The 15,860-nt window shown below is 39.3% G+C and overlaps 3 protein-coding genes across 4 annotated transcripts; 1 reads left to right on the forward strand and 2 right to left on the reverse strand.

Moving 5' to 3' along the window:
• The first annotated feature begins 1,748 nt into the window (after nucleotides 1-1,748).
• trim35-13 (tripartite motif containing 35-13) lies at nucleotides 1,749-5,049 on the forward strand. The gene is made up of 6 exons (XM_084925709.1): nucleotides 1,749-2,754; nucleotides 3,682-3,777; nucleotides 3,875-4,105; nucleotides 4,202-4,224; nucleotides 4,295-4,413; nucleotides 4,503-5,049. The coding sequence occupies exons 1-6, from the start codon at nucleotides 2,347-2,349 to the stop codon at nucleotides 5,039-5,041; spliced, it is 1,416 nt and encodes a 471-aa protein (XP_084781835.1). The 5' UTR covers nucleotides 1,749-2,346; the 3' UTR covers nucleotides 5,042-5,049.
• Nucleotides 5,050-5,113: 64 nt separating this feature from the next.
• Nucleotides 5,114-11,927, reverse strand: slc27a1a (solute carrier family 27 member 1a). Of its 2 annotated transcripts, none has more exons than XM_084925708.1 (13): nucleotides 11,795-11,927; nucleotides 11,085-11,252; nucleotides 10,592-10,986; nucleotides 8,995-9,162; nucleotides 8,315-8,384; nucleotides 8,132-8,223; nucleotides 7,943-8,052; nucleotides 7,621-7,830; nucleotides 7,407-7,533; nucleotides 7,165-7,302; nucleotides 6,502-6,666; nucleotides 6,233-6,379; nucleotides 5,114-6,145 (listed from the first exon to the last, which is right to left on the reverse strand). In XM_084925708.1, the coding sequence occupies exons 2-13, from the start codon at nucleotides 11,249-11,251 to the stop codon at nucleotides 5,988-5,990; spliced, it is 1,947 nt and encodes a 648-aa protein (XP_084781834.1). In that variant the 5' UTR covers nucleotide 11,252; nucleotides 11,795-11,927; the 3' UTR covers nucleotides 5,114-5,987. The 2 variants fall into 2 exon arrangements, with proteins under 2 accessions (XP_084781834.1, XP_084781833.1); XM_084925707.1 differs by having other exon boundaries at nucleotides 11,530-11,927.
• Nucleotides 11,928-12,045: 118 nt separating this feature from the next.
• Nucleotides 12,046-14,269, reverse strand: ptger1c (prostaglandin E receptor 1c (subtype EP1)). The gene is made up of 3 exons (XM_084925710.1): nucleotides 14,188-14,269; nucleotides 12,579-13,367; nucleotides 12,046-12,430 (listed from the first exon to the last, which is right to left on the reverse strand). Exons 2-3 carry the CDS (start codon nucleotides 13,359-13,361, stop codon nucleotides 12,251-12,253), a joined length of 963 nt encoding a protein of 320 aa, XP_084781836.1. The 5' UTR covers nucleotides 13,362-13,367; nucleotides 14,188-14,269; the 3' UTR covers nucleotides 12,046-12,250.
• Between the last annotated feature and the right edge of the window lie 1,591 nt (nucleotides 14,270-15,860).

The raw sequence follows: 15,860 nt of genomic DNA on the forward strand, positions 1-15,860 counted from the left end.
TTAAAATGTCTTAAAATAACAAATAATTACTATATTGTTAATAGTCAGACATTTTCTTTTAGAAAGTTAAGCCAACTTTTGCACCATATTATCAGTATTTAAATTATGTTTGAAGAGAAGGCGTTCTCAGTTTTTGTCACATTGGGACACTGACTGGGAGTTATTCTGTCATAATAGGCTGTTAATAGTAAAAAAAACCAACAACAACAAAAAATCCCCTCTCGCCCCTGCTGGCGGTCAGTCCTTCAAGATCATGTCCTCTACCAGAGGCCTGGGAGCTTGAGGGTCCTGTGGAGTCTCTTAGCTGTTCCTAGGACTGCTCTCTTCTTAACAGAGATCTTAGATGTTGTTCCTGGGATCTGTCATATAAAACAGAAAATCCTTCTTTTTTGTTTTGTGTCAAAGAATTTATATGTGAATTTATAAACAGTCTAGTGTTAACATTACATTACATAACATTACATATATTACATACTTGTTACTATCATTATAAGTATTATTATTGCTATTACTATTACAATTATTATTTTAGACTTGGTTAATTGCTTTCCTCACTGTTTTCCTATTCTGTTTTAGGCCTGTAAGTGTATTGTTAATACCAAACCTTTTCTAGGATCTTACTTACACAAGGAATTCCTTAATTATTCCCAATGTTAATTAATTCTTCTACCAGAAAATGTATTTTAGTGCTGATCTTTGTACTTGAAAGAGGGAGTGACATGGTACACCCTGGACAGGTTACCAATCTATTGCAGGGGCACCTAAAAACAGTTTATACTTAATCAATTATAATCATCGTGGCTCATACGTTGTCTTTTTTCATCACATACATACAAGAGGAATATTTTCACTTGTGTTCTTTAAATTTTACATTAGCCTAGCTTGAAACCTTCCTTTAATATGTGCTAATTTGTGGTGAAACTAAAGGCTCTCTCCCACTCTATTTGGCTACAAGGGGATACTTATTTGTATGTAATACATGCACAGTGATACAGATCTTTTTGGTACTGAGTTAAATCTCCAAATGGTGGATGATTGCTGCTGCAATGTATGTGGAAAAGCCTTCTTGACTAAAAGTGTCCTCTCTATTTTAAAGACACTCAACTTCACACATCCATAGTGGCAAGCACATGGTGACAGATTTTTCCCCCCACTCTATGTAGCTGATCAGGAGATCAGGAGTGAACTGTAATACCTTCAAACCTCATCATGTGACTAAACACATAAATCCACAGAGCAAAGCAGCAATTATGTGCTTTCCTAATTATTTTGATCTCATCCATTTAGAAACCATTCACAAGTCAGTATCATTGTAAACAGCTGAAACATGATTACAGAGCAAACTCTCACATGACTGTAGTGTTTATATATATGCAGTATGTGTGTGTTTAGGTTTGTTGGCTCTTGTGTTGCTATTAGTGTCTGAACTGCTACCCTGGCTCTGGCATGAGCACAAATCAAATTTTCACTTTGGCATCTCAACAAGAAGGCAGGCGGTTAAAAATAAAATAACCCACTTTATTTAATTTTCATGACCAAATTAATCTCAAAGTTCACACGGTTTGCTTAGATGTGTTAGGAGGCTTTTTAGGCAAAGGTGGACATAAAAAAGAAGCAACATCTTTTTCACTCCATCACTAATATAATAATTGGACTACAAATTCCTAAGAAATCCCTGTGCCGTTTTCCCATCAACACACTCAACCTAATTTGGGGTGGGTTGATTGTTCTAATAAGAAACAGGTCAGTTTGCTTTTATAGATGTTTAAAATAGACAAATCCACCATCATGACCACCATGTGACTGTTTGCACACCTTTTTTGAAATATAAGGACTACCATAAGGGATATGGAAAAATGATGTGTCACTTCCTAAAAGCCTCATGTCCAAAGCTAAACTTAACAGAGAAAAAATGTTCCAGTGTTGATGACTTCTTTCTATTTATACTCCCACCCTGAGTCTTATTTTGGACATTGTTTCTTAGTCACCTCTTTTATTACACACAGACTTCAGAAACTTCTCAAATAACTAGAGGCGATAATAACATAAGTGTAATGAGAAGATCACCGAGGGTGCAGCTACTCTATCATCACTATTCTCCCTTCTGTCATCCCTAGGATTATATTATTTGTGCACATCTGAATAGATAAAATCTCTTTGATAAAGCGATGTTTTTTTCTCAGAGGTGGTGTTTATTTGAGAAAGTGCAATCTGCATGCACAACACAACACAGCATGCCTGTGTGAGCTGAGATATTAACACTTATTTCTGAGGCTAAGAAGTAGCCGTCCAGCACATGGGAGTGGCTTTGGATCCTGTCACATCATCAAAGCTCTGTGTAGAAGAATGGCCACCAGACGTGCTCATACTGAGGATGACCTTTCCTGCCCAGTGTGTGGACATATTCTAAGTCAGCCTGTGGTGCTCACTTGCAGACACAAATTCTGTAAAGCCTGTCTGAAAGACAGCTGGGACACACAAGACAGTGGGGATTCACATTCACACTACTGTCCTCTTTGCTGGCGCCGTTCCTCTATGGATCAAATAGTCGTGAGCACTGTGCTTGAGAAGGCCTGTGAATCCTTCAAGAAGGACAGAAGCAAGAATGACCCAGAGGCTTGCAAAGAGCATGGAGAAAAGCTCACACTCTTCTGTGTGGAAGACTTAGAGCCAATTTGTGGTCTATGTGGGAAAGCAGCTGCACACTCTGGGCACCGGCTTTATGCCATCGGGGAAGGTGCCCATGACTGCAAGGTAAGCATGTTAAGGTCACAGGGATACTCAGACCATTTACTTTTTGCAAACATAAGTTCCACGGTTTAATTAGATCTCCTTATCTTAAACATAAATAAATTTGCACAAAACAATCTCTATCTGCAAATGACGCAATGGATAATGAAAAAAATGTTTGTTGATGTATCAGCCACAGTGTTTGCAAGGTAAATTACATGTCAATGACTACAACCTAAGATTAACAATAAGGTTAAGCCTGTGTAATTAAGGATATGTTGACAGTCCTGAATAGTCTGAGAGACAATATTTCAGAAGTCAGCCTCAAAGACTGTTTATCATTTTATAAACAGGTGATGAATCATGTTGCACCTGAACTGTATTTTAATTTAAATCTTGTCAAAAAAAAAAGTTTTTTTTCATTACTTTTGACTTTACTCTTCTGAACTTCTTTTGTATTTCTCATAGTCTGATATGCTGATGCATTATGTGTGAAGCTTTTTTTCTGGCAGTGTTCATTAACATTCTAATAATAGATTTATATATTTGGTTTACTGTTGCTATTGCTGTGCTAAAAGAACTGAAACTTGACTCCCACACGGTTTTTCTGACGCCACATTAACTCTGCTCATGCCTTCTTCTGCCTGGTCTCAAGACCAGTAAACATTTAATACTTATCTGAAAAAAAAAATCTATAGGAGCCTATATTATACTCCTGTTTGGATGCTGAGCTTGATTTTGTTTGTGTTACCAGATAAAAAGATATTTGTCTCTTAAAACCAATGCTGATGTAATGTGCAGCTTTGCACTGACATGGAATGCTGCCATGAAGGGTATGCAGCAGCTGAAAGCCCCACATTGTGCTGGCAGCTTGGCCACCTGCCAGAGTGACCTTGTTTTAAAGAGTTGATGGGCTGTCTTTTTTTTTTTTTTTTTTTTTTTTTTTTAAAGGAGGAACTAAAGAGTGCACTCTTACCATTGAAAGAGAAATTACAGCTGTACAAGAAGACAAAAATGGTCTGTGAGGAAATGGCAGAACATGCCAAGGTACTGTCAGTTCCATCAGTTCCAAATGTTGCTTTGGACTTCAAAAAGAGCCAAGGTGCGGAAGCAATGATTACTCATCAATCATGTGTCTTTCCAGAACCAAGCTGAACAGACTGAAACACAGATCAAAGAGGAATTTGAAGCCCTTCACCGTTTCCTTAAAGAGCAGGAGGCTGCCAGACTTTCTGATTTAAAGGCTGAGGAGGATCAGAAGAACTTAATGATTAACCAGACGATTGAAGAGATCAACGGTGAAATGGCATCTCTTTCCAACACCATCAAATTAGTTGAACAGGAGATGTCAACTCAAGATATCCCATTTCTTAAGGTAGACCAGATCAATTAGAACAGCAAGCTGACTGTAATGTTTTTATATATTTGAAAGTATCATTTGATAAATGATCCTCTTTATTTTTACTTTCAGAAATACAAGGAAACAATAAGGAGGTAAGTGCTACCACATCCACTTCAGCTTATTAACAATATTCACAAATTAACTGCTCGAGTATCTTTTCAGAACCTGGCAAAGTTCTCCCGATCCACAAATGGTATCTAGTGCTCTGATTGATGTGGCCAAGCACTTGGGCTCTCTGAAATATAAAGTGTGGGAGAAGATGAAGAAGATAGTCAAATACAGTGAGTTTCACACACAGAACTTGTTTGCCAGTTTTACTGTCATGCTTTTATGCCTATCACAGCACCAACTTCTTACTCATTTCCCCAAGCTCCTGTGATTCTGGATCCGAACACAGCAGCTAGCTGCTTCATCATCTCCGAGGATCTCGCAGTTGTGCAGAACTCTACCCAGATTTTCAAGCTCCCAGACAACCCAGAACGTTTTGACATCAGTGCTGAGATGCTGGCCGCTGAGGGCTATTCCTCTGGACGCCATAGTTGGGATGTAGAGGTGAATGACAACACCTACTGGGTGGTCGGGGTAGCCAGTGAGTCAATCAACAGGAAGGGTAAACACATTCTAACACCAGCAGAGGGATTCTGGACTATAAGGTTTCGCAATGGAGAGCATAAAGCCTGCACAGCACCGTGGGAGCCGCTCAACATGACCAAGAAGCCGGATGTGATAAGAGTGGTTTTAGACATGGACAGAGGCAAGGTGACCTTTTACGACCCTAGACAGAGAACACCCCTCTACACCTTCACAGATGTTGTCACGCCTAGAGCCTTTCCTTACTTTTGCACTGCTTGCAAAGAGCATCCACTGAAAATTCTACCCTCACGGATATCCTTATCAACAGAACAGTAAATCAACTTGAAGACATTAAGAAATTGTTCTGTAAACTCTGTGGCTCTTCATAATGATCCAGGTTACAGTAGGATATTAAAGTAACCTTTAATTGCTTTAAACAGACACAGTTTAAAATCTTTCATTTGAGTTAAAAAATTTCCAACAGATCCATGATTGTGAATATCTTCCCAAGCTTTACAACTACATCTTACAACACTAATGAGATTTTTTACACAATAACAGTTACTATATGTGACCTAGTATTGTATGATGAAAATATCACTTCTGTGATTTCGACACACAGTTAAGCTCATATTAAAAAAAAAAGTCATTAAATACAGATCTTAGTTTCATAAAAGGCACATAAAACAGCAATGCTGGCATATTTGTAAACAAGTGTCCTCAGAAGTTCAGATTTGACAAGTGGGATTAGTTTCCCATTGCAATAAAAATGTCAAAGATAAAAATGTCAAGGGTTGATGTTCAAGCTAGTAGCCACATACACTGCATGTTGAACTCTGGTCTCTTAGCCTCATTCATACACACAGCAATAACACAAAACTATTGTTTAAACCTATACAGAATTAATCTTGCAGCACAGTTTATAAACAGGTACATACCATGTAACAAAGTTTAACCTGACTACCCTTTTTTCCTACTCACATTAATGTAAGATTTCTACTCCACTCTATGTGCGGTGATGCTCAGATTTTAAAAATGGACAAAGATGCTATTAAAGGGAATAAATGCCCACACATCATGTTCTGGTGTGTTACTTATACAGTGTTAAAACATCATCTGTTACAGTACTGTCTCCATGTCGGAAGCCCGCTCACTCTCTTCCCTGCAACTCTGGTACTTCAAGGCTGAGTGATGCACACACTCCTATATCCATATATTACTCATTCTCTGAAAAGTAGCTGTTTAACTAAGGGTCCCTGACTGCCCTGCTAAAGCCTCCAGATCATAAAGACATTCTTCCCTCGACTATAGCGTTGTATAGCTCCTCATTCATGGCCTCGTAACGTGCACCTCTGGTGTTTAAAAAGTAGATCTTGTCATTCGTGAGTCGTGGGTCGAATCCCTCCCTCTGCAGCCTGGTTTTCTGGATTTTAAATGTACCTATACAGAAATATTGATACACACAGATTATAATTTGTTTTCATATGTAGTCATCAGTGGTAGCATAAAACTAAAGGAGCATTTTACCAGTGGTGTCTACATGTGGGGAGATTCTCAGGAACACAGGGCGAGCATACGGAGGAAGAACTCGTTGGATATCCTGCAAGAAATTGCTGCAGTCAAAACTCCCCGTGGCATCTGCAATGGCAGCCATGCCTGCCTTACCTTCCACACCTGGAGTTAAGCATAGAAATAAATAGTTGTAGTATTGAGTTCTTTTAAAATCACTAAACAATAAAGGGGAACTACATAGTCCCAATGCAATGCTAAAGGCAGTTAAGTATATGAACCATTACCTGCCACTGCCACACCATACACTGCAACATCAGTTTGACCCAGAAGATTGCTTAGTATACCCTCAACCTCAGTGGTGGAGACGTTTTCCCCTCGCCAGCGGAAGGTGTCCCCACTGCGATCCCGGAAGTACATGTAGCCCAGCTCATCCATCACTAACACGTCACCTGGTGTGGAGGTAAAGCAAAGTACCTGTGCGGTTTTTACAGCTATTAATCACTGACATGAGTTATTTAAACTTCCAAGTTTTGTTTGAATAACAATTACCATGAACACTTGAAAAACACAAGTTTAATGTAGCAAATTTTAAAAATGTGATGTGCAAGCTATGCAAGCATAAACAATGACAGACAGAAAAATGGGTGAAGCTCCCACTACATCGATAATCAGCTGTAGCAAGGTGGATGTCACAGTAAAAGTTTATATATAAACTCTGATAACAAAACTTTGTGCAAGACATCATTATCAACTTGATCATATGGTAATTTGCTGATTTTGCCAGGTAACAGGGAGAAATGACTCCAGGTGATCTGAATGATCTGAATGAACTTAATCTATTTCCTGCCAAGCCGACTGAACTGCAGTAGACTTCATGAATGTTTGTTTAGAAAAGACGAGGGACAATAATTTCTTTACAGGTGCATCAAACAAAAATGATTCCCAACCTGATAAATAAGCAGAATCATTTTTCTTGAAGACATTGTGAGCGATCTTCTTCTTTGTAGCATCGTGGTTAGCATAGCCATCAAAACGCCTTAATGGGTCTTGTTGGTTGATGCGGCCTACCAGAAGGCCTGGTTCCCCTGCAAGGCATGGAGGACTATAATTTAGCACTCTAAGAAGACCAGCATAGGTCAAAGACTCCCAAAACCCTTCAAGTTGTAACCGCTGTATAGATGTTCAGTACCAGGGCGGCAAGGCACACAGAACCCACGGCTGTCCCGAACAAGTTCCATAGTGTCTTCATCAACCCTCACCAGACGGATGGGGTACACATTGGGAAGAATACGGCTGTTGAATCCACAGGCTCCCACCTGGCAGGACAGAATTAGCTAAACTCTGATCCAATTAACATTGTAATAGTGAGGACATGCATGTCAAGTTACATGGTAGTTGCTGACCTTGCCATCCATGTTAGCAATGCTGCAGTTGCACTCGGTGGCCCCATAGAACTCGCCAATCTGCGCCACCCCAAAACGCTCCATGAAGGCTTCCCAAACACTGGGGCGCAATCCATTTCCCACAGCAAGCCGTACTTTGTGTTGCTTCTCAGCTGGCCGCACGGGCTGAGACAAGAGGTAGCGGCAGATTTCCCCAATATACTGCACCACCTACAAGCCGAGGGAAGAAAAAAAAATCTTATTGTTCAAAACCTCATGGTTTATGAATAACTTCAAAAAAACTATTATAAATGCCATACTAATGAAATCAATAGGTGCTTACAGTGCAGTTGTACTTAATACAATCTTCCCAGAAGCGGCTGGCAGAGAATTTTTTCTTCACTACAACAGTGAGGCCGTGGATCAGACACTGGCCAACTCCAATAATGTTTCCTGGAAAGAGAAGAAAACTTGATCAAACCTTGAAGGTGAAACTGTAGTCATTAAAAATCTGTAGACTAGCACCACATACCTGCTGAGTGATAGAGAGGCAAGCAGTCATAGACAATGTCATCAGAGCGCATGCGAAAGGCAAAATACCCAAAAGCAGCAATTCTGTAATAGCTGTCAAAGAAAACAGAGATTCCCAGATAAACCTTTGAAGAAAGGTGATTTTTTTTCCCTCTTTTGGTAGTGGTTCTTCAAGAAAACATACCGACTGTGAACCACAATGGCAGCCTTGGGCAATCCTGTGGTCCCCGAGGTGTAAATATAAAATAGGCGGTCTGCAAAACAATAGAATATAGCATAAAAATGCACCCTGCAAATTTACATAGTGTTTTATTTACTGCTGGGATGGCATTTTGGAAACCAATGCATTAAAGAACTGAAAATGCAGACATAGTTTCTACTTTGCTTAATATTTCCCTTGGCAATTTCATCTGAACTGTTATGTAAGGTATATCTGAAGCTCACACCTTTAATACTGGCTTATATGTTAATTCATCTAAGACAGATTTACCACTGGGCTAGGAAATGGTTTATTAATATCCAGACTGGACAGTGCAAGCAAGTCACTCTTATCTGCTCCAGACAGCTGTCTATGAAAAATAAATGCAACTGTCATAAAATGACTCGCATTATTAGCCAAGTATTTTCCTTATCAGGCTTGAGATATATAATTACTGGAAAGTAATTTTAGTTTTGAAATAGCAGTGTGAGAAAAATGAATTACTATGGCGCATACACTTTGGGAATTCAGAATCAACCAAGAACCAAAGGTTAACAGCTACACACACTGTAAGGAAATTGTTTAAGAAGGTATCTGAAATGGAGTCACTCATTAACATACAGATTAAGTGTCAGAGTGAGAGCTGAGTTTAGTGAGATACTCACCATTCATTCCTTTAGGGGGAACACAAGGTGAAGGGGGATGTTTAGGTGCAGCAGCTAAAATAGGGTCCAGAGGTTGAGCAGCAAGACAGGCTAACTGTTCTGCGCTGAGGTCTCCTGTACAAAATCGTACCATGGACTGGCTCATGGTGGAACTGATGTCCAACATAGCTGGCATTCAGGAAGAAACATAGTTAGATATAAAAAGGGGATATAAGTCAGCTCAGTTCAGACTCTCTAGATTGTATGTGTGTGATCATAAAGTTGTCCAACACCATTAGATGATTTTAATTTAGCTAGTGCTCTTCAAGGTCATAACCTTGGGTAGTAATTCACCACAATCTGCTATTTTTAGATCACTTCTGAACTCTTAGGTTTTGATCACTTGGTCTTCTGGGATTCTCATTCGCCCTTTAACTTGAATTCCACTTTGGTAAAGGGGAAAGTTGCAGGGAATCTAATCACATACTTGTGTTGGTACAGCCAAAAATTCCTGGCATTTGCCAGTTTGACACAGTTGCTGATGTTTTCTCTCCGTGCAAGTTTGAGATTCATGGGATCCATGCCACTTGTAAATGATCAGAATAGGACTTCCACTAAGTGATTTAAAAATAGCACTGGAAACTAACTAAAGAGCTCAAGATCGCACAATTGAAGGAGAGATCAGCCAAATTCATATCAGGTATTGTCTCTGGCTTTTAGAAGTTGTATTTAAACTGCGTTAACTAGCTTCACCAAGAATTTCATTGGCAGCATGGATGCCAACAACAGGTCCAACTCGTCTTACATTTCATAGGCCCTGTCATTATTATTGTTTGTTTTACAGCAGGCTGAAGGTCGCAGATGCCGAAAGAGTCAATAAACTGATGCTGCCAATATTGTTGTGACGGAGCTGGACTCCCTTGTTGTCAGAGAGGCGGATGTTGTCCAAGATAAGGACAATTCTGGACAATACCCTCCACCCACTCCATGAGTGCCCAGTCACAGGAGCACATTCAGTGAGAGACTGAGATTACCTAAATGCACCACTGAACCACACAGGAAATCATTCCTGCCTGAAGCTCTCTCTCGGTACAATTTCTCCATCTAATGCACAGTACACAGTGCAATATTTAAAGCCTTAATATTTGCATATGCTCTACAGTGACAATAAGAAAATAAAGTTTTACAGTTTAAAGTTTAGAGTACAGTGTCACTCATATATTTAATCTCTGTAATATTCTGGATATTTATAATTGAGCTATTTCTTATACTTTGTAACTTTGTAATATTTTAGATTAGTTCAGTCTGTTACTGTTCTTATTGTCTTGGAGCAACTGTAACTACATCATTTCCTTAGGGATTAATAACATATTCTAAAACAGATTGAGTGTTAACAACGAGACACCACCTAAGATGACCATCTACTATACCTTTACAGATATCAAGCAAGGAACCTGTAGCTGAGACTAGTTGTATTGTGGGTGCAAACATAACACCTGTCCCTTGCTGACAGTATAATACTGCATCACAGATTTATACAAACAGCTCCATTTATACAAAATTAAAACAAATACTCATTTTATGATCAGCTCTCTCTACATCATCTCTACATTCTTACCATCAGCCAGCTCAGCTCCGAACACAATCGCCCGTGACTGTGATACCCCGATACAGTGCAGAAGAGGATCACAGCGGAGACTAAAGTTGATGAGTGCAGCTTCCACTCCAACTTTGGCCAAACCCAGCCAAAGTGCCACCTGTAATGGCCTACTTTCCATGAAAAGGGCCACAACATCTCCGGAGACCCATCCTTGACCTCTCGCCCAATGGGCGACTCCATTTGATATCTCATCCAGCTGGGTGAAGGTCCACATTTCTCCTGTGGCCTCATAGATGAGAGCTGGTTTATTTGGGTGGAGTTTCACTGTCTGGGCGAAAATGGAAGGAATATTGCTTCCATGGTGCATGTAGCGCCATAAGGCCAGCTTCACTCTCATGAGCACATACAAGCCACTGGGGAGTGTGACAAGAAAAATCAGGTCTAAGCACAAAGATGTATACAGATATACACGCGAATGAGTCACAACTTCATGTAGATGTCGTTAACTTACTTGAGGTCTCTCTTGGCCGTGCGTGCTGCAATGTAGAAGTATTTCCAACTGCTTGTGCCTAGATATACCCCAAGACCTGCTGCCAGACTCCAGGGCCAGGACACCCCGAAGAGACGACACAGTCCCATGGACCCCAGAGAGGCTGAAACACTCGCTGCATTGTGCATTCTTGACACAGTATAAAAGGAGAAAGACGAAGCTTTTAGCAGAAAGAACTGGCTTGAGCTAAAGCCTACATGAGTTCCACTCTGGAGGCTTAAAGTACTACAGTTGCGGATCAGTACACACGAGAAACTTTTGCAGGTTGTAACTAACACGTCGCATTACACCACTGAACGGAGATTACGTTTTTAAAGGGAATTCAGCTCAAATTTAAGCATCGTGTGTGAACAAGTGGCATTTAAAGAACCACTGTTTGCTCACAAACTTTATACGCATAACTTACCTACAGGTCAATTAGACAGAAGCACTGTCACCTTTCACCCGATAACCTCGCAGGTCGGCCCGCCTTATTATTTAGAAAACCAGCGGTATTTCAAATCGTCCTTCCGTTTGTTGGGAGCGTCGAGAAAGTCCCCAATGAAGCGTTTTCAGGAAAATCCGTATTATTTTATTTCCAAGTCTTAGCACACTTTTACTTCTTACAGCGCAGTTGTGCTCAAGTATTTATTAGTTTATTCAAAGTACATTTATAAATATGTCAAACATACGTTAGCGAGTCCAGTCACGTGTCCTCTACGAGCCTGCGATTATAATTTGTGCCCAAGTGGCACAAATGTGAACGAGAACAGTTAAACTCCAGCTGAATGTGGCTATTTTCTGTACTCCATATTGAACAGAGTCGCTGCCACAGAAGCACCACCCACCACGGGCGTTAACCTTCTCCTGCAGGTCCGCTATTTGTTAAACTCACTGCTTGTCAAGCTTTTCTCAATTTTGATTGGTCAAAACTAACGCCGCCCCATTGGCCAATCTGCAAGTAGCTGCTATTGATGACAGAACCGGTACAGACTACTAAATGTTGTGAAATGTAGTTCAAGTCCGCCTCCATCTCTTATTCACTAACTGCTTGTGTAAATAAGCTCTTGGTTTGTTAATAAATAGAAAGTATCTATGTTCTCTATACAAAAAGTCCATGAGTAATATAGTTAATGCAAATAGTGGAACTATGTTCTTGTCAGGGTCCATCTCTGTCCACAAACTCTGAAGAGCACTGTCTTCCTCAGTAAGATGTAAACCCAGGGGTCTAAGATCTGATTCCAGGAGGCTATACGTAAAGCCACATAGATGAGCTTTTGAGCTGATGTCCCAGGGCTTTGCTTGAGCTGCATCAGAAGAATTTGGATCTAAAATGTAGGAGAAAAATGAGAGAAAACAATTATGATGTGTTATTTATTCATTGTCCCTTTTTATTAATCAGATCTAATATTAAAATAAATCATATCTAAATTATTATAGAAAAAAAGTCTTCAGAATAACAAAAGCAGCACTCACAAGGAAGGGGCTCCAGCAGACACAGGAAACAACAGTGATGACTACCAGTTGCACCATTACCTCCCGACCAAAGTGGGTTGTGTGGTTTGTTTGACCATTGGGGGTCTTCATTTTGGCATGCACCAATGAGGCAACACTCATTGTGTTGCTGAACAGGGAAAGGGTGAGCGCAGTGAGGCCCAGACATGAGAAAATCAAAGCCAGGTAAGTGTCAGCTGCAAAACATGGAGAAGCAACTCTCAAAAAACACCAGGTGCATGGATATTGGATAGTATAAGTCCCCACTTTGAGTAAAGGCAGAATTGCCAGAACAAGTGCAAGAGCGGAAAGGAATAACACCACCCGTACCACATGAGCCACAGTAATCATAGTAACACGACAAAATGGCTTAGTGATGGCCACACAGCGCTCCACTGCCATAGCACAACCGAACAGCAAAGGGCACAGGCCAAAAAACACCATATTTGTTCCAAAGACATCACATAGTTTCATAGTATACTGATGATTCATGTGGAGATACAGTGCAAAGGAACCTAGGATCACATGACCTCCGAGGTCAGCCAAAAGCAAAGCCACTGTTAGAAGTAGGAATGGTGCTTTGGACTGGCAGCAGAATCTACCACGAGACTTAGCCAGGATGCTCAGTGCACCAAGGTTGGAGATGGCGCCAAATAACATTGTGAAGCAGGATATTGCTAAGCCTGAATTGCTCATGGGAGGTGGGACGCTACTATTCGGCTGGCCACATGTCTGATTCAGCTGGCAAGTTGTCATCATGTCCATTGATACCTACAAAAAGAAAAATTATGAAAAAGTTTAAAAGAACATGCATTAGTTAAAGTCTACAATTTTTTTTAAGCTAATTTCAACCTGTTTTGCAATCTAGATATCTCAAGTAAATCACAGACAACAACACATCAGAGAAGTTAAAAACAAACAAACAAAAACTCAGTAGATACATGCTTTACTGGGCAGCTCAAAGTAATAATAAGTGGTATGTTTCTGACACATGGGATTTAAAGAGCATTTAGATGAGCCTCTATTCCCTGGCACAGTAGATAAAACCCTGCTTTTATTCCTAATGAATGATGTAGACTAATAATGCTTAAAACATGCCTCAAATAGGGTCATGCAACAGGCTTGATTGAAGTACACGAGCAAATCTATAATAGAACGGCTGAAAAAGAAAACAAAACAGAGTGCTGCAATGCCCCAGTCACAATTCAGACCTCAACTCATCTAAGAGAGCTGTGCATAAATGAACGGAAGCAACACTGTAAAGGAGAGTGGGCAAACCCGAGTTAAACTGCACTTGAGCTTTTGATGTTATAGGCCTGAGATAATAGAGTAACATCAACTAGAGCTTTAATGAATATGAATAATCTCCTCTGGTCTGATAATCAGTTATTTCAGTAAGTCTGAAATCAGATCAAGAAGGTTGTCCTCTAACTATGACTGGATCTGTTTATTTCTTTTTTTGGGGGGTAAGTAAGAAATGTCTTGCCAAGATCTCCCCACAATCACGTTTTGCTTAAATTATTTCAGTAGAGGGGAATGTATCTAAACATATATACTATTATTTATATGTAGTAAATTGCCATTAACTTACCTTCAGACTGCTTTGGATGAATACTCAAAAGGAATGAAGGATGATGAATGTGCCTCATGTACCAAATCACAGTATGATCACAGTTGCCTACGGTTATTTATGTTCATTCCCCTCCCCTAATTTTTTTTCTTGTCCTCTGAAAGCTCCTCTTCCTGCCTGGTCTACCTTTCTCTTTCTCTATCTGCAGGCAGGTTTCTCTGCATACTATTCTTTCCCGTCTGAACATGTCCTCTAATCTACTCGTAAGAGATACTCATTTGGAACAGAGTAGAGCTCAAAAAATGTGCGTCAGCCCAAATGTTAAAATATAACCAGAGTTAGTCCTCACTAAGTCCTCCAGCATGTATACACCAGACAAAAATCATCAAAAGAGTTTGAAAGAGTAGATGATAATTAGATACTTAGATGCACCATCACATGCTAAACAACATCCTAACAGGTATCTCACATATTAAAAATTATATTATTGAAAAAGTATTTTAGACATGTATTTAAATATTTTCTAAACAAGGAATTTGCAATGATAACTTAAACAGCATTATTCATAAACTTATGTGTAGACTTCAGAGTTGTTCAGAGTTGTTATCTGTGATCTTACGTAAACAGGAAGGAAGTGGAGACAGTCTCCCATTTCCTCTCTGAGTATAAGTCTTTGAAGTTGAACACTCAGATCTAAGAAACATAAGGGGAAAGATGAAAAATGTCATTGAATCTCATGGAATGGAAGTTATTTTCTGTGAGCTGTTTAACAAAAACCGTGTAGGCTCATATTTAATTTATTTTATTTCTGCTAAACGACTAAAGAAAAATAGAACTCTTTATCCTTCCACTGTTTTTATTTTTCAGATAAAATAAAATGAATGAAGTCGGAAATGTCAATACACAAAGGCCTAAAACATTACAGAGAATATGTATTCAGTTTAAAGCTTCTGAAAATGTAAAACAGAAAAACATTAAAATACAATTTTGACTAATTTAAAGACATGTCAGAAGGTGCTTCTGGAGAAAATTGTGGATGACACAAAAAGCATTATTATGTTACCCTGTGTGGAGCTCTGCTTTATCTGTTTAATCTCTTCAAGCTTCTTTTGAAAAATAAATAAACAGAAATGAAATTGAAAGGAAATTGATGTAACAAGCTTTGTGTTATATGTAAAGTCATGTTACCAAGAAAGTTGGAGTGCTGTGTAAAACGCAACACACGCAGACACAAACACACACGATGTGAAATAAAAGTTTTGAAAATTGTATATTCTCTGTGTTGCATCAAGGATTTTTTTAAAAGCACTGTAAGTGTAAGTGTTAGGACACTGAAGGGAAGAACTGCTGTAATAGTTTTTATATATATAACGTTTATTTATATAACGTTTTTAGGCTCACAATTTTTTGTGCCAATGTGTTCTTGGCACCAAATTAAAAATGATATTATTTCTTCACAAGCAATCAAGTTTGACAGTTTTTTGTTCCACATTCTTTTTGAAGAAACCATCATTTTTTGGGCCTAAAAAATCTTATATATGCAGTTTATCTTAAAGCTGTTTTTCTTTTGTGATTTCATCTCATCAAAGAAAGTATCTGTAGCTCATCAATGACACTGCTGTAAAGCCTGTAGCAATAAAAGCACAATGTGACTGGAGTGGGTTACAATCCGATAAGATTGGTTAGAAATGCAG

Source organism: Perissodus microlepis, chromosome 4 (assembly GCF_051167445.1).
Source record: "Perissodus microlepis isolate ML-2025 ecotype Zambia chromosome 4, ASM5116744v1, whole genome shotgun sequence".
NCBI classification, from domain to species: domain Eukaryota; kingdom Metazoa; phylum Chordata; class Actinopteri; order Cichliformes; family Cichlidae; genus Perissodus; species Perissodus microlepis.